The sequence below is a fragment of the Haliaeetus leucocephalus genome, unplaced genomic scaffold (genome assembly GCF_000737465.1).
Source record: "Haliaeetus leucocephalus isolate CR32 unplaced genomic scaffold, Haliaeetus_leucocephalus-4.0 Scaffold696, whole genome shotgun sequence".
Classification (NCBI taxonomy): Eukaryota; Metazoa; Chordata; class Aves; order Accipitriformes; family Accipitridae; genus Haliaeetus; species Haliaeetus leucocephalus.
The window spans coordinates 2,180,286-2,203,136 of record NW_010973132.1 but is presented as its reverse complement, the minus strand read 5'-3'; the positions used below and the strand labels follow the sequence as shown (position 1 = coordinate 2,203,136).

At 38.7% G+C, this 22,851-nt stretch overlaps 1 protein-coding gene across 1 annotated transcript in view; it reads right to left on the bottom strand.

Annotated features, from left to right (window-relative positions):
• Positions 1–579: 579 nt before the first annotated feature.
• The window catches only part of INO80 (INO80 complex subunit), a 71,548-nt gene continuing 49,276 nt past the window's right edge, over positions 580–22,851 (bottom strand). The window contains exons 27-36 of the mRNA XM_010580083.1: positions 19,158–19,285; positions 14,299–14,393; positions 10,451–10,523; positions 8,630–8,788; positions 7,190–7,292; positions 6,528–6,616; positions 5,508–5,663; positions 4,264–4,423; positions 3,231–3,449; positions 580–2,617 (exon numbers count right to left, since the gene is read on the bottom strand). Of these exons, the coding sequence (XP_010578385.1) occupies positions 2,400–2,617; positions 3,231–3,449; positions 4,264–4,423; positions 5,508–5,663; positions 6,528–6,616; positions 7,190–7,292; positions 8,630–8,788; positions 10,451–10,523; positions 14,299–14,393; positions 19,158–19,285 (1,400 nt within the window). The 3' untranslated portion in view covers positions 580–2,399. The remainder of the gene's footprint in view (positions 2,618–3,230; positions 3,450–4,263; positions 4,424–5,507; positions 5,664–6,527; positions 6,617–7,189; positions 7,293–8,629; positions 8,789–10,450; positions 10,524–14,298; positions 14,394–19,157; positions 19,286–22,851) is intronic.

The following is a 22,851-nucleotide window of genomic DNA, read 5'->3' as shown; positions in this document are numbered from 1 at the left end:
CTTTTGAAGATTAAATGACTTAAAGTATATTTTTATATAATCAGGTTTTAAAATAATCAGTAATTTAATCTTCCAAAAATATAGCAGGCAACTGTACATATTACATTTTTGCAATCTTTTCAAGTTACAAATTATTTTTTTCTCTCCACTTTGGATTACAAATTGATGCAACTATCTAGCAGTTTGAAAATCAAGACTGCACACAAGAAAGTCCTTTCAACTCCCACTGAAAGAAGAAAAAGAAAAAAACTGTAGAGAATGATGTCCCAAAACGATCAACTGTATTGAATTCAACCATCATAGTTCAGGTACTATGTAACTACACATATTATACTTGCTTCTGTTTTCTTGTGATCTGCTGCACACCACCTATAATCAGTGAATACAAACATGCGATAAGGGTACAGTTGTAACTGAAAAAGGTTACAAACGTGATACTCGGAAGAGTGTAGACACTCTAGAGCATTACATTAAGCAACATATGTCTCCAGATGCATTTCCAGATGCATATCCTCCATGCTCTCTTCCCTAATCCTCCCATTCATACTACTATGTGCATAAAAAACACAAAGACACTGATTTACATAAAATTATCTCACTCCATTTTATTTAAGATTTTCTTCTCCAGTTAGTAAAAGAAAGATGTGTCTCTCTTTATACATATGTACAAGTTCAGTTATAAAAATAGACAGCACATTCAAAGAGAAAAAAAGGCTTGGCATTTGTCTGATTCCCTCTAAATATCATATATACATGTGAATAGGAGGGGAAGGGGGAAGTCTTCATCGGTTAATTAAACACCACCTCCCCCTCAATTATCCCCTGCAAATCTGTTTAAAAATCAATCTAACTAAGCTCAGTTCTGCTATTTTCAGGTGTGCAAATTAGAGGCAGAGCCAACAGGAAGCACTCGCTCCACACTGTAGGACGCCAGGCAAAGGATTTGGGGTTGGAAAAAATTATAATAATAAAAAAAGTTATCTTCCACTGTCACAGCCCAGACCTGCAACTCAGCTTGCTTCTCTCTCAAGGGATGAAAGTGCCCCGGCAGAACAGCCTTTTAATTCAATGTGTCAGACAGAAGAACTGCCCCACACTTAAATCTCAGTGCAATGCAGACAATGCTTACAGCAAAGCAAGGGGCTACAGGGCGGGGGTTGTGCATTGAGAACGGCGAAGGAGCAACCAGAGAATGAGAACACAGATGGGCACTGGCAGCGCTGCCTTCTATCAGCCTTACGGGACATGGCTACTGGTACCCGCACACCGCAGTGAACTCAACCAAGCTAGTATGTGTGATGATCACAAAGATGAAGGGCAAACACACTAGAAGAACAGTCAATGGATGGCTGGGATATGAGACAATTTTTTTTCCCAGGATTTGGCTGGAAGGGGGAATGGCACAGGTCTCTCTCTCTCTCAGGACTGTTTTTCGTTGCTTGCCTCGCAGCACTGCAAGCTGCAGAACCATGCTCTGCTATAACACAGTGAGAGGAGCAGCAGCAAACTCCTCCTCGGCACTTCAGCTTTCCCTCTTCTTGAGATTTGTACAAATGGAGCCTTATTTTGTTTCTAAGCTTTTAAGAGTTCTGCACACCTCAAAAGTGGGAGGAATCATTCCGAACACAGAGAGTGTTCATGCTGATGAGAACTCTGAAATGCAAACCAAACCACTGGCTTGTGGTTTCTTCCACTGCGTGAAGCAGAGGCAGTGCTGCTGCTGCTCTCACTAGGCCTGCCAGCGCTCTGTATTCTGCGGCTCTGAACCTCTTCTGGACAAACGGTGCTGAAAAGAGTCCATTCCCTGGAAACCACCCGAGACACCTTCCTTTGCATTTCAAACCTTTAAAGAACCCAGAGGCCCACACTAGAAGAATCCAAGATTTTTTCTGATTACACGTCATCTTCAGCTTAGCCCCCAATTACCCCCGCACGTACACTGACCAGCTGCCAGTACAGAAATGTCTTGTGACTCTACAGTATCCTGGGGTTCAGATACTGATTTCATTGGATAAAACTAACACTGGGTTCCACCTCAAGCTACAAGAGAGAAAGTGTACTGGTGTGTCTTCAAGCGCACACAGCTGCAGGGTATTGCATGGAGTAGCTGGATGCTTTCTTGGGAAGCTTTGCCAGATGTGTCAATAAAACACAAGCTATCACTTATCCCAGTTACCCCAGACTCCCTTCCCTCCTTCTCGCAGCATCTGCAAAGATAGTTTTTTGGAATACACATAATCAAAGTGCTCACATAAACCACCCGCTCCCGTTGTGCTTTGATTTTCTTTTCACACACGTGCTGGACAGCAACAAGGCATTCGTTTGCATGCCTGCAACTGGCAGGGTGGTCTACTCTGAAAGCCAACACAGTTCAGACAAGCTTTGGGAGTTCAAAATTACTACCGACCACCTGAGGTATGGGCACCTTTGCTTTGCTTCCGAATTGGAGTTTCTGATATGAGACTGCTGGTCAGGTTTAAGCTTTTGGGGGTCCCACAAACACTGTTTCCTTTGCTCAAAGGGGAGCTCAAGGGAGAAGAGGCGCTTGAAGGTCCAAAATCTGCAAGTCCAGAAGGCCGAATAATTGCTGTTTGTAGAGGGCTACTTGCAGACATGCCTAGCAATGGAAGAGAGAATCAAATTCCATGTAAGCGTATTACTCCACCTGTGGCTCTTCAACAGCAAACAATATACTAAAAGTCGGTCCTAAGACCACCCTGTATTCATGGTTTATCAGAGTTCAATGAAGAGGGATGTCCTTAAGATACAAAACATCTTGCAGTTATACCCTGGGCCACCTTCAGCTGGTGTAATGCTGAAGCTCCGTCACCATCAGTTTAGCAGATGTTGGAACCTGATGCTGTAACTTCAACATGACAGCAATGCAGGAAAGCCACAGCCATACCCACGGGATAAACAACATTATCTTATTTGGCTGGACACCAAAATAAAAAACAAGAGGAAAAATACTTGGTGTGAGATAATTCAAAGGGAAGACAAAACTTCTGCAGGACTCGCTTCTCAAGGTCATCTGTGGTGAAACTGGCTATCCTCTCACACCATTACCGTGTCACATTGCGTACTGCTTGGATCTCGGAATATAACGGACAAGCAATACCAACAACACAATGCTTTTTATCTATTTTTTGACAGGCTGTAAACAACAATCACCCGAACTCATGTGGTTGGCTCTGCTCTGGGTAGTCTGCTGCCTCCCCTTCCCCACATACCTTTAGAGACGTTGTACCCGTACGCTGCGTATGCTGCTGCAGAGGCTGCTGCCGCCCCTGCTTTGGCACCTGCCATTGCAGCTGCACTTCCTGCTATTGATTTCCGGCTTCTGCCTTTCCCGGTGCCGCCTTTTGATCCACTGCCCGACCCTTTAGGACGACCCCGGCTTCGACCTGACTGGCATCTCCCAGTGAGAGGTGTATCTTGCATTGAAACACCTTAACAAGAAAAGAATGTTAAAACAGTAACTGCTATAGTATTTCAGGTGACTTACAAATGAGTACAGCACCTAACTACCTACCATTTACATTAATACTGTTCCTATTAACTGGTATTTTCATTTACATTAATATGGACACTGTTAGCAAGCGCGATCCCATGAAAAGAAATTATGTATACAACACTTCACTCTTCATTAACCACATCTTATTCTAGCCAGCTACTTGTCATTATTATTATGAATCTAATCCACACATAGGTGGAGGATTCTAGGTTCTACATCAGGATGAAGCATTTTCTTACTTGAAGATAGATATGAAGTTTCTGCCATCTGCTATCTCTAAAGAAGCTCATCAAGAACTGTGGCTCTACTTATGTCAGTATAGAAACTATGGTAGCTAAAAACATTTGCCATTATTTAAAATTACAGCTGCTCCAATCACCTACTGGAAATAGACAACTGATTATTAGCCCAACAGCAAATTCAATGAAAAGCTTAGAGATTAATAGTTCTGTGGTTGTCTGAAATTTGGTAATATGAACATAATGGAAGGCGAGCCCTCTGTAACACAGGAACAAAGGACAAAACTTTTAAGAGTAACTAACACAGAAAAGAGGAAAGTGTGGTGAATGACAGACGATAAAGAGATTTCCTATCCAATCATAAATAATTTCTCAATGAACAGGCAATTTTTTCCCCAGATCTTGCCAACCATGCATATACTCTGGTTAAAATGCAGAAAATTTATCACATAAACATACAAAGTCAATGTTTAATAAATGTTAGTAGTAAATAAAGGCAAAAGTACTGACCATTCATGGTATCTGAAACTGAGCCAGTAATGGAAGCAGGAGAGTTTGTTGCCCTTGACTGAGGTGCTGAAGAAGCTGGATCATCCACAATCACAAGCATATCACTACTGCTCTCATCGGGAGGGATAGAGCCCATATGTAATTCACTGCTAATGGATATCTAAACATGACAGAGAACAAAGCCATTCACTTCTCAGGTTAGGAAAGGGAAGGGTACAAACATAGTAAGATCTTTAAAAGACATACAATCACAAGTAATTAATTGTACTTGTTCTGTTCTCTCTCTTTTTCTCTATGTGAGACTAGCAGCATGATACAGGATCTGCCTAATCACACCACACCCTCTATATACATGCTGAGCAGCAGTAAAGACCTCCAAGAGCTACTTAATTTCAATTCATGAAAACAGATGTTAAGAAGCAGGAGACTAATGGTGTCAGCAGAGATTCAAGAGAACTGCTGTTCAACCGTGCACTTTCAACTGCAAGAAAGAAAACAACAGGATTCTTAACCTCCGACTACTGCTAATAAAAAATCTTGGTCAATAACGGAACAATGCAACATAGGAATCTTAATCAACACGGTATAGAACAAAATCATTTGCTGCCAAAACCAGTTTGCAATGCTTTACAGAAAGATGAAAGGAAAGTAAGATGTGTGCCACTGAGAATTTACAACTTAAATTCCAGAGGAAAAAACCCAGACTAATTCAGAATCAGAAGCAAGGAAGGAAACAGAGAAGGAGATGTAGATGAGACTAGCGAGGAGTACATACAAAGACATCGAACGTCAAGGTTCTATTTGAGGGATATTGTTTGGTCCAGGAGCAGAAAGAGACTGTTTTTGCTATGGAAGGTACTGGTATTGAAAAAGGCACATGGTTATAAATGTGAGCATGACAAAGGCAAGAAAGAGGGAGAAGAAAGTAGCAAGACAGTAAGTGGGACTGCAGGCAGGAATGGAAAAATTTCAGGGGCTGAAAGGGCAGAGAGTCAGGGCATGAACACGCTGTAAGAAAGGGAGGCAGAGAGCAAATGAAGAGGGGTATAATGGAATGTCAAATAACATGAGGAGCTGTAACGCACCTTATTAGCAGTTGTTGTGTTTTCAATAAATTATTTTCATTTCCATTGTTCCCCACATACTTGAAGTTCTACACTAGCTAAGATAACAAAGCAAGAATCCTACAAGACGTAAGGCTACAATTGAAATAGCATATAGTTTAAAGCAGTAGTGAGTCCTACCTCACTGAAAGGGCTGGGCATGGCAGAGTCTACACTAATGAAGGAGTCATCCCCATCAGCAGACAGGTTGGAGTTATCAGCTGAGGGAACAAATGGGATCACAAGGTTCATGCCCTCTTTCTTTCTCTTCCCATCCAATTCATCTTCCTTCTTCTTCTGAAATAAATAAAACAGTACCAGTAATGAAAAGGATGATAAAACAGAGGAAAGGGAATAAGCAACCCCATATCTCAACATCTAATGCAGTATTATAACTCCAGGAACGCCATGTCCAGAATTTCCCAGAACAAGTTTCTGAAGGACACAGTAAACAGATCCCTTAAAGGCTCCTTTAGATTTAAGTAGGGCTTGGTTTTTTCTTTTTCTTCTATTTCTAAAATAGCTGGAATAATGGAGAATTACTCTTACAAGATTACTTTGATTTCCATTACCTTTTGGAGCGAGCTTGAAATTCCTTACCATTACACAAAATTCCAATTAATTAATGCAAAGCCTCCCTGTCTCAAAAATTCAGATTGTTCATAGACTAGTTTTAATGATCTTTTTTAAACAAACCAATCTTCCCCTTGTTCCACAGAAGCCACATAGCTATATAGGTTTTATCTGTGTTTGATGTTTCATTTACATTCCCTTTTTGTCCTTGCAGAACAAAATCTTGATTAAGCCACCATTTTATATGCCATAGAATGATCAGTTCATCATTTTGGTTTCTTCAAGCATGAGTCTTCAAATCCTTGTGTATAGACTACTGGTGATCTACAGTGTTGTTTGGGTATGCAGTACTTCCTTATTTTTCAACTTGCTAATGATATTAAAATACAGATAACTATGCATTACGTATTTTGTAATATCCCTCGTCTGTGTAAGGAAGTGTCACAGATTGATATTCAATGCTGAAGGGAACAAGGCTTTACTCATTAGTCTGCCTTTGCATAAAATGTTTCCACACCACATAATAGTGAGCCTGAAGCTCTTCCGGCTCTATCACTAACACAGGCAACCTCCTCTGCATCAAAGTACCTTTTCAGCATATTTTTCCCTTTTACGTTTACGTTCCTTCACACGATTTGTTTCTTCCTGCTGTCGCTTCTCTTCTTGACGCTGACGCACTGTCAGAAAAGAAATACAGAGTTGTCACCACTGGAAAGATATTTCATATCCTTTCGTGAAACTTACAAGAAATTCTAGTTCTAACAGAACTGTGGAGAAAAGTCAGCTGTATTAAAACTCAACCACATTGGAAACACTACTGTATTAGAACTATTTGTATCCAAATTACTCAAAAGTCTTATAGTGAAATTCTTCTTTCAAGCAACATAAAAGCATATACCTCTTAATACAGCTTCAAAAGTATGATGAAACACAGCATTTTTATTAATACTTTTCTTGTTATGACCTACATAATTCTTGTTGAAGCTTTGTCATTCATGAACAATGCAATGATCCTGAATGAGTGCCAATAAAAACTTTATCGCATCATCATGTCTCTCTTGCACAACTTCATCTTTCAGCTCACCCCTGATATGAAACCAGCTTGTACTAACAAGAGTTAGCAATACAAAAAGAGCCAGGAAACAGAAGTTGTTATCAGCAATACATATGTTTGTAGAGATAAAAACAGAGATTTCGTAAGCTAATGAAGTGGGAGATGGGGAAAATGCTGCAACACAAATTTTACATACGTTTCTTTTCTAGTTCCTCATCATCCAGCAGAAGGCTGACCACCTCTTTTGGCTTCAAGGTGTCAGGTTTGAAATTGCCACCTGAAATAACCATTCGTTGGATCTAGAAGGAAAAAAAACATAAGAGAGGAAAAAAGGAAAAATTACTCAAAGCAGCCTTGAACCATTCTCACTACCTTTCACTGAAAGCCAGCCAAAAAAAGATGCCAGCACATCTATGCAAGTCAAAATTGACTCAACTTTTCTTCCATACCAAAGTTAGTAGCAAAATTTCAGGGAAGATTTCTTAAGAGTATAAAATATGAGAAGCAACCAAGCTAGAAAGCAGTAAATTGCCATTCCTTGTGCAAAGTTGCACTTCTTCTAAAGCACCATGTAACAAACAACAAATGATAATAGTATTAATATACTGCTGAACAAAAAGAAAAAATACAGTACTCCTGTCAGGTATAAATTGCCAATCCAATTTTTCAAGTAATCTGCACAGAGGATCATGCAGATCACATTCTTAAAGGATACAACATTTTTAGCCTCCTTGACTGAAAACTGAATCTCCATATTGAGTCAGTGTCTCAGTTTAAGCAATTCACTCAACCTCTATTACTGCAAGTATATAGCCCCCCTCCCTCCCCAAATTCACAAGCAACAAAGAAGAGTTGTAACTTGGCAAAAGAGAACAAGCTTTAGCATAAGTCTATTTTGATGATCTGGATCACTAGCAAAAAGATGACACTTTATTTTCAGGTTGGTATCAGGTGACTCTAGTGCGGTATCCTAGAGAAAATGGGTAAGTTTCAACATGGGAAACATGAATGCATTCAGCTGGAAATGCTTCAGTTGCTGCAGCACCATGATCAGCATCTAATTAAGACAAAACCTAAAAGACACCCTGAGTACACAAAACATCTGAATGTTGTATATAGTATACCTACTGCTACCAAAGAAAGTGAATCTGCTTAATTTCTTCTGGCCAATAAAGTGTCATGAGGTTTAAAGTTTCTAATACACTTATTGCTTGATGCTGCAGGACACTGAGCACTTCTGGCAACCCTCATGCCTCAAATAATTTTCACTTGATTACCTTCCAAATGTCTTTAAAAAAAGATTCAGCTGTGGTATAACATGAGAGGAATCAGTAGCCCTAACACAGCAAAGACAGAAGCTCTAGTCTAAAAGAAGCATGAGTAGTTTCACTGGATCGTAAGAAATAGTTTTCACAAAGTCACAGTGTAAATAATTAGTTGCTTCCTAGTTCATACAATGCAGCTGTAATGCTGCTGTGTTAGGGACACAGATTTGTTTATTTGAACAAAGACACTCCCTTTTGGCCTCTCTTCTGTCTCCCTGTAGGTACTTTTTCTGTTTCTTCACTCATTTTGATATGTGTTTTCTGATACCGTTTCTGTAACTTCTTGTTCCAGATGATTTCTTTATTCCTACCTCACTCTTTTCCTTAGCCCTTTGTAAGATGCGCTCCTCAATGGTGCCTTTACATATCAACCGGTACACAGTGACTTGTTTTGTTTGACCCAGCCTGTGCGCCCGGTCCATGGCTTGCTGGTCTACTGTTGGGTTCCAATCACTGTCATAAAAAATTACCTGCAAAAGAACACCAGAACAGAAAGGATTAAATGAAACCATTCATTTAGAGCACCTGGTGATAAAACAAACAAAAATCCAATATACTGATAAAAATAAAAGTTCTACTGTACACCCCCCAGAATTACCACCCCACTGCAGGCTGTATTAACCTAGCTTTGCCCAGTCCTATTAAGTCTTTTCCATTGCATTTCAGATGAATTCAAACTAATTGACACTGTGAATGTTTCAACTTCCACAGAATGTCTTTAGTACCTTCTTCAACAAATCTGCTTTGGAGGCACAAAATTCCTAAGTTTGTCACCACATTAAATCACCGACATGTAATTAATTATAGGCTAACCACATCATGAACCCATTTTAGTGTTACTTACCTTAAGAAGAAAAAGCCCATAAAATTAGAATTTAACGTGAAAAGTAACACTCCAGGTTTTTTTTCTTTCAAACCTGGATAAAGGCTAATCTAGTCTAACACTTCTAGTCCTTTTACTACAAAACTGAAATGCCACATTACATTCATATTGCGCTATCATTCCAACAGTACTTTATGCACAGTAAGCATACAAAATAGAAACATTGAAAAAAAAATTTTAGACAGCAAAGTATTCAGAAAATTACAAAACCACAGAACTAAAAATGTTCGTGCAAGGAGCCTGCAGGAGCATGTCTGTGCTTCCATCTGTTTATTTCCTCTGCTGAAGCAACTTCAATTGAGAGAACTTTTCAACCCTGAAAATCCTACAGATACTTGCTTTCTTCTGATTTAAATGACAGCAAGATATGGTGGGGTATTTAAAAAAAAAAAAAAAGTAATATTTTTGATTCAGAGATCTTTGGTTTTGTGTGGCTAAGGATTACAGTCTGTCTTGGGGTCAAATCTGCATCCACACATGGTATTGGGTTAGAAACACAAGAACAGCTGTTATTGAAGAGCTAAATGGTTCATGTAGGTCAGTATTCCTTCTCTAGTGATTAGTGGCAGCTGATCCAGAGTGCAAATCCTTGCAATTCACCTCAATCAGTATGCCTTTACACCTTAGGTGAGTAGGTGGGAAGCAATTTATCCTTCCTGACTAGCTGATATTCAGCTACAAATGACTTGGTACTTTTAGAGGCATTGCTTCATTCTTCTGTGCACAGCAAAAAGAGCAACTGATACCTGTTCTACTGATTCCTTTGCAGCTGAACCTTAAGAGCAGTCATACATGAAACATCATTCACTGTATGAAAGTGTCATTTGCATCTGTAGACCCTTTCAGTCATCCAACTCCTTTCTAGACTCTGGTACTAAAGTATGTGGGGAGAAGAAAGATATGTCCAACTACAACCAAAACCTGTGTACCAGGTGTCCAATATTCTACAATTTTATCATGAAGGTAATACTATATTGTAAATATGAGGAAAGTAAACAACGTTATTCAATTTCATGATGTGAATGGCAGTACTAAAAAATATTGATCAGCACAGTAAAGAGTGTCAACTTTCACACAGAAAGACCAACTTTCCAGAAATCATGAGGCTGGGAGGCAGGAGATGAGCAGCTTGGGAAAAATGGTGGGTGGAAGCATATGAGGCAGGAAAAGCAAAGAAATACTTATACTGAAAACTAAACATCAGTAAGCCAATTTTTTATTCTGTATTACTTTACCAAACTTCACCTACCGTATCTGCAGCTGTAAGGTTAATGCCCAAGCCTCCAGCTCTTGTGCTTAACAGGAACACAAATATATCATTCCTGTAGAGGAAAGATTAAAACCCCCTTATTTTGTGCACAATGAACAAGAAATAACCACAGAAGTAAATTTTTTGACCCATATTAAGTGATCAGGGCTATTTCTATTACTTGAACACTTCAGAACATTTTGTGCTGTTCATGGTCAAGAAAGAAAACCACATATGAATGAGTGAGAGAAAATAATCTACAGATCAGGAGTGTCAGAACATGCAAACATTTGGTTTGCAATAGCAGCTTATTAATCTCTATCAAAACAAACCAGGGCTTGTTTACCTTGCCCACATTGGAAATTAAGATTTCATATGGACAAAGAACAATTTATTGTTTCACAGAACTGATCGATGTTAAAATATCTTGCCTTAACAATAAGTGTTGAAACTGTGTAGATCCAAGTTTTGTTCTAAATTCAGTGCTTTGAACAGAACAAACAACTTTGGGGGGCAAGCAGGAAGAATAATCTTAATATAAAGGCAAGCTGGCAAATATAGAGGTACATTACAAAAGGACAAGGGTCCACTGGCACAAAGAGAAGTCCTTCAGTCTAAGAACTTCTCTAGACTAGTCCTAATCGTGTTGCTGATTCAAATTAAAAGCTCTAATCTCTTTTGTCCACTTTTCTTACCTGTAAAATGAGAATAAATTGATTCATTTCACGATAGTTATGTAACAATTCAGTTGTTGACCATAAAATGTTTCAAGGATGTAGACAGTACTAATGATCAGATACCGCACAAAAGCAAGAGTAATTCATTTCACTCTCAGTTCTTTGAAACACACTGTCTGTAAGTGAACTCCATTATTACCGCACACAAGCTGTCCTTCCCACCTTGGAGCATTTTCAGTCTGCGCTAGCTGTCTTACATTTACGTACCTTGGGGCTCCTCAGACAGCATAAAAATTGATGACAAACCAGTTGCCCTTGGCAAACGTGGCCCTCCAGACAGAAGGCCCTAGTAGAATATAGACTGTCATTCCACAACACACTTCAGGAAAGCTATCTCTGAACACCTCCTTGGGAGATCCACAAACCCTAATACGGTCATACTAGCCCCAAGGGTTAGACTTGCTGGCACCAGATTCAGGGATGCTGGTTGCTAAGAGAGAGATGAGGCATCCCAATATTTGACTTGGAATAATCCTCTAAGCCTAATAATCCTTTACCTAACTGAGGAAGGTGGGGCACACTAGTCAAGTACCTGTAACAGTGCATTAAGCCCTAGCTACAGTCTGAGGAGTCAGACAAAATGGACAATGGATGTTGAGATTCAATGGCAGTTCTAACCCTGTGCACGCAGAAGACAAAGGAGACAGGTCTATATGTAGGATGAGCAAGTACTGATGAAAACGCAAGTGGTAACAGCAAAATCAGGGTTTCTGCTAAGGTTGTAAACCTCACTAGTGCCACTGGGGGGTCAGCGGTATTTAAAAGTGTTTAACACCATATGGATCTGTGAACAGGCTGATGCAAACAAAGCAGACAGTACCAGTAAGGACTCCAAAGAGGCTGAGATACTGTACTTTGACAGTGACAGAACAAGGCCCTCTGCTTAAGAGAAGACACTCTGCAATGCCACATTCTTTTGGCACCACACTGTCTGTACACTAGTGCATGCAAGTAAAGCACCAGAAACTCCTGCTGAATGAGCAGCACGGGTCATTTCCTTCTTGACTAACTATGTGTAGGCAGCCTGTCCTTGAAAGTCCACTCATCAAATCTAAGGTCTTTCTTGCCCTCCCTGGAGGAAGTGTGAGTGTATGGCAGGCTATTACACATATGCTAGTACAACTCTACAAATGTGAAAAACTAAGGGGTTTGGAATCCATATCCTTGCAGGTCAAGTGGACCTATTTTCTCAGGACTCAAACTCCAAGACATTCACAAGTAGCTGGCAAGTCTGTATCATAAAAAACAGACTCTCAAAGAACCCATTCTGGTCCAAGGTAAGATTTCCCCCTGCTCCCCCTAAGGAAATTACCAATAGACAACAGAAACGATTATGAAAACTATGAATTAACACACACAAAAAAAGTGCCAAGAACTCTAAAATTAGAAAGGTTTCTGGCAGTCCAAAATCTAAGAGTACAAAAATCCATTCTGAGCTATGGGCAGCTGGGAGGAACTGAAGCTGAGCTGTCAATCTCTAGACTTTATCTTGCAGGTACAAGGCCAAAAGAGTCAGCAGATGCCTGCTTGCCATGTAGGTCATCCTTGGCCAGGAAATCTTTTCACTCTTGTGACAATAGTGGAACGTGCATATAGACAGTCACCTGAACATCCAGCTGTGAAATACTTCTGGAAATGCCATATGGGAAGGAAAGAAAGTGGACAGTGCCACAGACTACAGGAACAAATTATCATTCTATAGCTATATGTTTTCAGCACCCTGCTAGGATATCCTGCAGGACAGTTTAGTCTCAGTCAGGCTTTTTTCCTGGAAATATTTCTCATAAGTATATCATATATAAGAGGAACTCAACTAACATTTTAATAGGAATTCTTGTTTACACTGGCTGACCTATATCTCAAACGGATTTCCTACCAAAATGATTATTTTTCTTCAGTTGTTCTATTCATTAATAAAACCAAATTCTGTTCATTAATAAAAACAAATTTCTTTACTTCTTTTGGTTAAAGAACCTTACAAGAACAAGAGTCAGGATTCCAGGAGGACATCATAACCTGCAAGAAACCTGTTTCTGACACCTGGAAACAGGAAGAAAGGTACTGCATGGTCCTCTCACTTACTTCAGGTATTTGGTATGCGTTCTTTTCAAGTTTTATTGCTCTGAGGAATTCACTATAAGAATCATCATTGCAACACAGTCCTTCAGGTCTTTAAGCCTCATGAACCAGTGGCCTGAAAGGCTGTATATGGCTTCCCCTCCTATCTTCAGCTATGATACCTTGGGAGCGCTAATGCAAGGACTATTCTCTAGTCTAGAATGCTGCTTTCACCATGCAATAAACAACAATCTATGAACCTAACTCCTCTGAAAAAGAAAAGCAACCTTCTTACAAGCTCACACCAACATTCAGGAAGGGTAACCTTACTGTGAACTACCATACCAAAGTGACACCCTGTCAAGCTATAACTCATGATTAAAAGGAAACTTAATAATGATAAATTAAATCATTAAAAATAATGCACCCTAGTAGAGACAAAGTTATACTAAAATATAGTAACTTAAAATACGATGATTACACACTGTTCTTTCCTGATGTGCTCGTAAAAATGGCAAGAATCCATTTTATTTTAATAAATGAAAAGGGTTAGCATATCTTACTATCTAATAAAATTCCCATTTTATCACTTGTATATTAGTTTAAGGTTTCTTAATAAAACATGCTTAAATAGTTTGTTTTGCAGAAAACTAGGTCACTTTCAAAGCTCTAGCATATGCAAGATTTTCAATCTCATCTTCACAGTGTCAATTGTCAGAGTATATAATAAACAACAAACATTTGCTGCCTTTCTACTGAGCTTCTTTATAAGCAACAGCATATTTGGAATGGCAAGAAGCACAATAGGTGGGTACGCTAAAATTGCTTCCAATACTGTTTCACAGATGACCAATTCCTAAATACAACTGGGTTCAATATCAACACCAGTGACTCCTGGTCAGCAAACCACCTAGAAATTGCTTCAGGTAAATGAGTCCATCTGATATCAGGAATGATAATTTAAGTGCAAATTTCATTTATTTCCATTACATCTTATACCAACTCTCTATGTACACATAATTTAGCACAGAAATACCTTGTAAAATACATTACCTGTTCTGAAAATCTGCTACCATGTCCCTTCGTTCAGAAATCTTTGAAGAACCATCCAATCTCATGTAGGTATGTTTCCTATAAACCATGTATTCCTGCAAAGAACACACACCAGAAAAATAGTTGCTCTTGAAACTGTTCAGTCTTGCTTCTCCCAGAAAAAACAATAAAAGCAAAACTGCTACTTTAAAAAAAAAATTATCCCTAAATGTCATCAACAAATATGCTATAATAAATCTTATGTAAGCGATACTTTAGGAATTCAGAAATTAAAGCTACTCAATCATATGTCAGTTTTTGCATTTCATATAAGAGATAAATGATGATGTCAGTTCAGAGTTGGGGATGCATTTGCTGCACTGCAGACAATGTTATGGTACATGCCTTTTTCTATAAACAAATAGGTAAATAAAATCACTAAACTAGGAAGTCTGTTTTCACAAGTCTAAATTTTTACTAAATCCTGAGCTTTGACCGTGTAAGCGAACCTTTCCTAACAAACCAACTCTCTTTGCTCCCTGATGATTTTAAACTATTTGACTAGTGGTTTTAAAAACCCAGTACTGTACAGTAATGTCTGTGCAGGCTTTATCTCGCTAGTAAAGAGCCTGTGAATCTCACTGCATACACGAACACTTTGCATATTACATTGGTGTGTAAGCCCACAGCTCATGCCAAGCAGCAGAGCTGAAACCATTGCCTGGGACACAAATCAAACGGCATCAATCAGGAATGCTTTAGGCAAAGGGTTTTTCCAATGAGAGACATTTTTCATGCTCTAAGGTACTCAGCATTTTCTGATACCTGTGCAATTATCAATAAAATCTGATTTACTTGGAAAGCTCTTCAGGCTATACAGATACCCATAGAGTTTCTTTGGAAAGATACCCTCTGATACTTTAACAACGTGATCCATGCTGACAAGATACAACTCCTACTAGTTACATTCATTAGATTTAACCCTACTGGCGCATGTGTCTTTTTGAGATGCTGTGACTGCTGCTGAAGACAGGAAGGAAACAGATGGTGCTTTAGCAGCAAGAACTATTGGATTCATCTTGCTCCAAGCTGCAGTGTTCAGCAGATACAGAACTGATGTGCTGTGAGAAGACATGGCAGTGCTTGCACTCTCATGAACCTTCTGACAGTACCATGCTCAGTTCTCCTTTTCACCTATCCTTCAGGGCTCCTGTTCCTTTTTGTTCTGCTTTACCACTGCAGAAAAGGTGAAAGAGCTGCCATACTGCAAGGAACCTGGGAAAAAGACTTCTGTACTGGAAAGAAGCTTCAATGTATGGCAGATGAAAGAGCAAAATGGGTAAATAAAATTAACAATCGGGAAATTGCCAAAGTCACACTTGGTCTACCTATACAAAAGAGAGCTCATGGCTAGTATGATTTCTTGAGCACAACAACAGAAGTTTAAAGCAGAGAACAGCTACTTCACCACACACACTCAAGCCCTAATTTACTATTGATTCATTCCATTTCTGTGACAGGTTTCTGTCACCAACTAAAACCAGAGAGATACAGTTGTCAATTAGGCATTATGTGACCTCTCCTCCAGATTTAATCAATCCTTTTTCTATTATCACAAAGGCCTTTTCCTTCCATCTCTTTGTTACTGTCTTCTGTGATGATTTTATGATGATTCAATCTTTCAACATTTTGATTTAGTCTTCCCTCATCTATTAACCATCTCTTCATTAGTGTCTTCTAAACAAACTTCAGCACAAATAGAAAACAACTTCTTTCATTCCATTTATCCTTATCCTAGACCCTCGATGTTTCCACTAGGGCACAAATTACAAAAGAATAAGCTATTCTACACTTGTAATACAGGCACTCATAGGTTGTCCTCCCCACCCCACAAACTAGCTTAGTACATTAGCCTTTAGCTAATCATCTATTCAACACTCTGCTTAACAGGTTCTGGTCTGCCTCCATCCACATTCCTTTGATCAAGAAGGATACTTCACAGTAGTGTAACAGTGCTCGTACGAAACATCCTTTTTTGTGAACTGTTTTTATCCACTATTTTTCCAAATATTAACAGTACATTCTTTCAATTCACAAAAAAGAAAAAAAAACATTGCAACTTAGACTACACTTGTCAGCAGTTTAGTGCTTTAATCACTCATAAAAATGGCATGGTTTTAGAGGAAAAAAAAAAAAAAGAAAAAGAGAGAGGGCAAAGAAACTCTTCAAGTAGTAATATACCTGGTTTGTACTGTAATTGTGGAAGGCACTTGATGACTGCTCATTTTTCTAGTCCCCACAAGGAGTGGTGGGGTGCAGGAAGCCTCATGGGGAAGCTTTAATGTCACGCAGACACTTATACTAGACCTGCTTGAAAAATATACCTGCCAATCTTGTTTAGCGTAAGGGGTCACCAAGCCACCAAAAGTATCAATCTAGGAAAAATAATGAAAGTGGCCCTGGCAACAGAGTACCTATACAGGAAATGAACAACACACAATGACTCGAGTATGGTAAGAATGCAGTGCTGTTACAGTCAGTGCTCCTCTGGGCTTTGACACTGATACTTTCTCAAAAACCGTAACATGTTTTCATAGTCCAAACTGAGTACTCTTATGTTTTAACACAACTAATAAACTTTTGGTAGAATGTAACTAAGACATTTGACTTCATGCAGAATATAATTTGACCCCTCATCACATGAATGCAATGTGATTCCCACTGAAATAATGGGCAATTACTCTTCCATACAGGAGAAAGCAATCACATTGAGAAAAACAAACAACACAATCTTAAAAAGTATGAAATACACATCTGTCTGAAATAGCAGTACTGAACTTATACTTTATCCTCTTCTGTTGAAAGAAAATAATTTTCCTCTTTGCATTTATATCTGCCATTTTATACTGGCTGAATTAAGCAGCAGTTCTTCAGCTGAAGCTAAATCAAACAGACATGTTTTATAACATTGTAAACAATCTTTTGTGCTCTCTGCCCTGCACAGATTAGGTTAGTATGATATCGTAGCAGTTACACTGACACAGTCAAAATACAGTTAAAAGAAATAGGACATCTTATGTTGTTTCATATTCAAGTAGGCAGAGGGGATGTATTCTGCTATCTCTGGCCAGGAAAAAAATAAATATCTACCGCTACACAACTTTTGCAAGGATTTTTTTAAAAACTGAGTATTTGTTTGATTCTTAGCTTGCTTAACTCCAGCTTCTGTTACATGGGTAGGGAGAAGAAAAACAGAGGACTTGGTAGGTGGCTTGTTTGGGTAATAAAACCCAACAAGTAAAGTTGAGAATTTAGGAGGTGCAACAGCAAAATGCTGTGCTCCCAAGCCTTCAAAATGGAATGCTAACAGAAAAGACAGACACACTGAACACTCAGCTTTATGAGCTTCATGGTGTAATGCAGGGTGTCAACAAACCTGCACCATGTCCAATGTTTGCCAAAAAGAGAGGCATAGGAAGCAATGCTGGGCAAAGAGCCAAAATACAGAATTGCAACCATGCAAGGTCTGTTTTTCCTCACAGCAGCAAAACCTAAATTCAGCTTCTGATTTTTTATTGAACTATTAACTGCTGACCTTAAAACACACTCCTGCTCACACAGGACTCATACAGGCTATTGATTCAAGCTTCTCACTTTTTCTCTTCACTTTATGGGGGAGAAGATGGTATCCCATGTCAAACACTGCTGAGGGAGCCCACGTACACCTAGGACTAATGGCTGAAGGATCATAGGATCTTGATATTTTAGCAGTACTGAAATTATACTGCCAAATGCAAATATTTCCCCACCTACTATGTATTCACAGTCAGAAAACTTCATCAGGATTGCCTCTTTGAAACCAATGTGCATCAAGACTCCTAATTCTTGCTCAGAATTCAATAGTCACAAAAGTCATTACTACTAATCCTTCACTGATAAGGGACAGAGACATTGTGACACACAAGATATTCCTTTTTTCAGATGCAGCTGAAAACTCAAACTTTGTTGTCTTCAACAGAAGCCCAGAGAAATAAAAGTATTTCTCCTTCTAATCATTATAAGTACTACCAATAGGAAATCAAATTAATAGCTCTCCTACTAATGTCTCTTCAGACTAGCTCTTTGGTGGCATGGTTGCTAGTCAAATACTGATTTTTTTTTTTTCCTTCTGAGGCAGACTGACTGTATTTAAATAATGAGTAATGACTAAATTCCCAATTTCTTTCCTATCATACATGCCAGAGAACCTCTTATTATTAATGTCTACCAAACTTCTGCACAGGAATAAGATGATAGAGGGAAATGGTAAAAGTCTGTGAAATTACAAGCAACATAAACAATGTAAAATTAATCACTGTTCTCTGTCTTTCTTCCAATAAAATGACACATGGGCATCAAATGAAAATATAAGGAAGCAGTTCAAAACCAGCAAAAGAGGATAATTAAGCCACGCAACCCCCTTGCCACAGGGCAGTGCAAATGACAAAAACTTACAAAGACTGAAGATGCAACTGAACAATATCAAGGAAGAAGAATCCATTTAGGATTACTGAATATACAGAAGGCACATCTGACTCAGAAAGCCCTTGAGCTGCAAGCTGCTGGATGCTGAGAGACTAATTGTGAAGTATCACTATTCTTGCACATCTTCTCCATACCATCTGCTGTTGTACACTCGTGGAAGCATGACACTAGGCTGGACCTTAAGTCTAACTTTGTATGGCAGCTCTTATATTCTCATATTAATGCATTTACTGGGTATCCTTCAGTATAATAATTTTACGTCAGGTTTGCTGCATCCAAACTATAGTGTTTTCTCCAAAACACTGTTGCTAAATCTGCCTCTTCAGAATGTCTTCTGTAGGTTATAGCTCTCCTACCTCCAACAAGTCAATCATCCGTGTCATCTGGGAGTAGATGAGAACTCTGTGTCCTTGAGATTTCAGCCGTGTCAACAGAAGATCAAGAGCATGAAGTTTTCCACTGTCAGTGATCAGACTCTCTTTGTCTAAAAAGAAATGGAAGAAAAGCAGGTAACTAACAAAGCCAAAACAGCTACATGTAACAAGTTAACTTCTAAGTTTTCCTAGCACTTCACTGCATTATAATCCCTAAAGTAACGAGTTGTGATGGAAGAAACGGCAACATCCCTTCTGGCTGACACTTAAAATCACACTGCTAACAATAACTTCTGTTTGCTGGGACGGGAATATATGAATATATCCACCTGGCAAAAAATCTCATCACAGATTGATCTCCTCGCGAGTATCGACTCAATCCTTTTTAGGACAGCCACTTCCCTCATCTAAGGATTCATCCTGACCAGATCAACAACCACAACATGCCTTGACAGTTGAAGAAATTTTTCTCCACTTTGCTCATTGAAATGCTGTCCTTTCGACATTTGCTGCTACCTGCTGCTGAGCTTTAGACTTATCCTCCACAGATCTAGTTTCAAGATCAAATCCCTCACCAACACGGAAAGTGAAGAACAGTTCTCTAGGTCACTGTAAAATAACAGCCCCTTCACAGCACTCCCTTAACTTTTCTTTTTCTTCCTTGCCCTTCACTTTTTGGGTTGGTGGCTGGTTTTTTTTGTTGTTTAAGAAATGTTTCCAGATGGCAATCTTTTAAGTCACTTCAGATTTAATACTTCATGTCCTCTCCCTTTCAGCACTGTTCATGAAGTATTTTTCAGGAAGGCGATCTTCCTGTTTGTACATTCTGTACATAAACTTCAGTAAACAATACGTTACTGTTGAAAGAGGATGAAGAGAAATTTTCTTCCAAAAAAATTATCTGTTGGAAAGGCCACTGATGATTCCTTATTCTTTGGGATGTCTGAATTTAGGTTTACAGCCAAAACGGAAAGTCAACAACCGCAGATGGTGCAGGCTAGTACAGAATCCAAATATTTTCAACATGTCTAGCAGGTACCATTCTCTAACGTCTAGCAGGTAACACTTCTGCACGCTTCTTGTTGCACAGAATGAATTAACTGATGGGCTGAAGAAAACCCAGCTTTCTGCAAGGCAGTTAACTGTCTTGCACAATATTCTGATTTAAAAAAAAAAAAGGTACACACAAAAATTAATTCATTCATCCGAGCACCGTGCATTTTAACATAGCTAAAAACAAGTTCATACTAGTGGAAGAGAGGAGTACAGATCACACAACAGCACTCCTAAAAAGATCTTATGAGCACGGCAGGCAACACAGTCCATGAGTGCCCAAGTGCAGTGATGTGGCACAGAGGGCTAAGTTTGATTTTTGCACATACAACCAGGGGTTTGATGAAAAAAGCAGGAATGTGGTTGTTCTTCTATATGTAATTCAAAAGATCATTTTGAAACATCATACCTAGGTTTAGGATGCCTTTCAGTAACGTTGTAAAAACCAGAAAGCGTTCAGGAAAAACCTTCAAGATTTCAGCGTGTTAAAAAACTTTTCCCGCAGTGAAGGAGTTCAGAAATTTGATGCATTTCAATTTTTCAAAGAGCAATTGGCACTATTCAAGGTTCTTCCTTTGGACAAAGGTTTTTAACAACAGAAGAGAACTTTATACTATCAGAGAAAGGCATGGTATCCAGTGACTTGTTAAAACTGTAAAAACAAGACACGCTTCCCTCTTATCCTTCCAATAGTGATGAAAAACTAGTCAGGAGCTCTTTTATCTAGAAACATGGTGGATTCTTCATCGCTTTAGTATGTCAATCAAGACCTCTTTCAAAAATATCCTTTAGCTTAAATATAAATAACAGATTGGATGCTGGAATTAGTGGGATCTACATAAGGACATCAGCAGATCCAGCCAACAGTCCTGCTTTCTGAAATTCAAAAAATTGTGAGTTTTCGATATCACTTAAAGTTATTATCTATTGTATTTGCACTATAAGCCAATGCTGTGAACGCTCTCTCTTTTGCTAAGTTTAGAGCCATGGTCCTGCAATTCACTAGCTAAGAATCCAAGACAAGACATCTCTGCTCTTGCTTGCTTGTCTGCCTATCTAGTCACTCTTTTTCTCCAGTTTGCTCTCCCTTTTGAAGGTGATCTTGTTGCTTTGCCAGGAGCAAGTACCACAGCATTGCCTGAATCATTAGCAACTACCTTAGGGAATCCATCAACTAGAGAGCCAAGCTAAGGAGATACTGCAAGGAAAACTCAAGACCACAGCTCAGGCTGGCATTTGTTCTAAGTGCAACATAATGTATAATGACACACTCATTGCTAGAACAGAACTTGGTCTCAATTATGTACAAATAGTTAATAGTTTCATGCATTCTTCTAAGGAAAAACAAACTTTTAATTTAGGCAATTAAGTAAAAATGGAAATTATTTACGGTTATTTCGTTTTAAAATACATCTATGTAAGTCAAAAACTCTGCACAGTAGGAATGTTTAATCTTTATAAAAAATTTTATTCTTTCCTTTAAATCCATACACCCATGACATTCTGCTTTTATTCTAATAGGTCAGCTTGCTATTTCAGAATGAATTATATTGAGTGAAGCAGTATGAAAAGTCTAGATATACATGACAAACCAATACGATTATTAACCAGAAGCCATCTGACTGGAAGGAAACTGAGAGAACAAACAGGGTCTGTTCAAAAGTCAACCTCAACTGACTCAGATTAACACATTACCAAGTTTCCAAAAGCAAAATGCTACTGTTTTTCTCACACAGGCATGAATAGGTAGAATTAAGTTTTGGTAACTGGAAATGATGCGTGTCCTTTGCTGCTGGCTCCTTAGGTCTCCATTGTGTAAGTTACTATTTTTAAATAGCAATAAAATACAAATTACAAGTAAAGAACTTATTTGCAGATGGTCTTACAGTTTGAAAAGTTAGCAACTTGTTAACAGTTCGTAATTTGTCCAATATCTCAGCATCAGAGCAGACTGCACTGGTGAGAAAGTGTTGGGTTTTGTTGGGTTTTTTTAGGGAAGCAAAACAGAACTAACAAAACAAGATTTATCATCTCTGGAAGAGAAAACCATTTGACTTTATCCTGGCATCTTTAAGCGTGCTATCTTGATACCATTGTGTTTTCCAAGATCACATATTTTTCCATGCTTAAAGTCTGCCACCTAGTGCTTCAAAAGACAAATTCTGGAAAGCGGTAACAGAAAATTTCCTTCTTTATTCATGCCATCTTCAGAAAACACCACAATTATTCAAAAGCAGGGGGGAGAAAGTGTCTTCTACCTCTAGTTTCTCTCACTTCTATTTCTCATTCCCTTTTACCTTGGAGGAAGAAAAAGGTGGTTTACTACTTTTTTAAATGGGGTTTCCAAAATCTGCAATTCTACATTTTCCATTTTTAATGATCAGTGAAAACTTCCAATGACAATGTCTTTGGAATTTTTATTTTAAAAAAATTTTTTTTTTTAAATAGCATCAGAGGAACTTTTAAAATTTTAAGCCAGTCAGGAGATAGAGGTCCTGGACTGCACATCAAAAAAATCTCCTTAGGACGCAATTTTTGGGTTCTTCAGCACTGTACGAAATAAAAAAGAGAATGAGACTGAAAAGAAAGTAGCTGTCAAATCGTATTGTATGGCTTTCAGTCT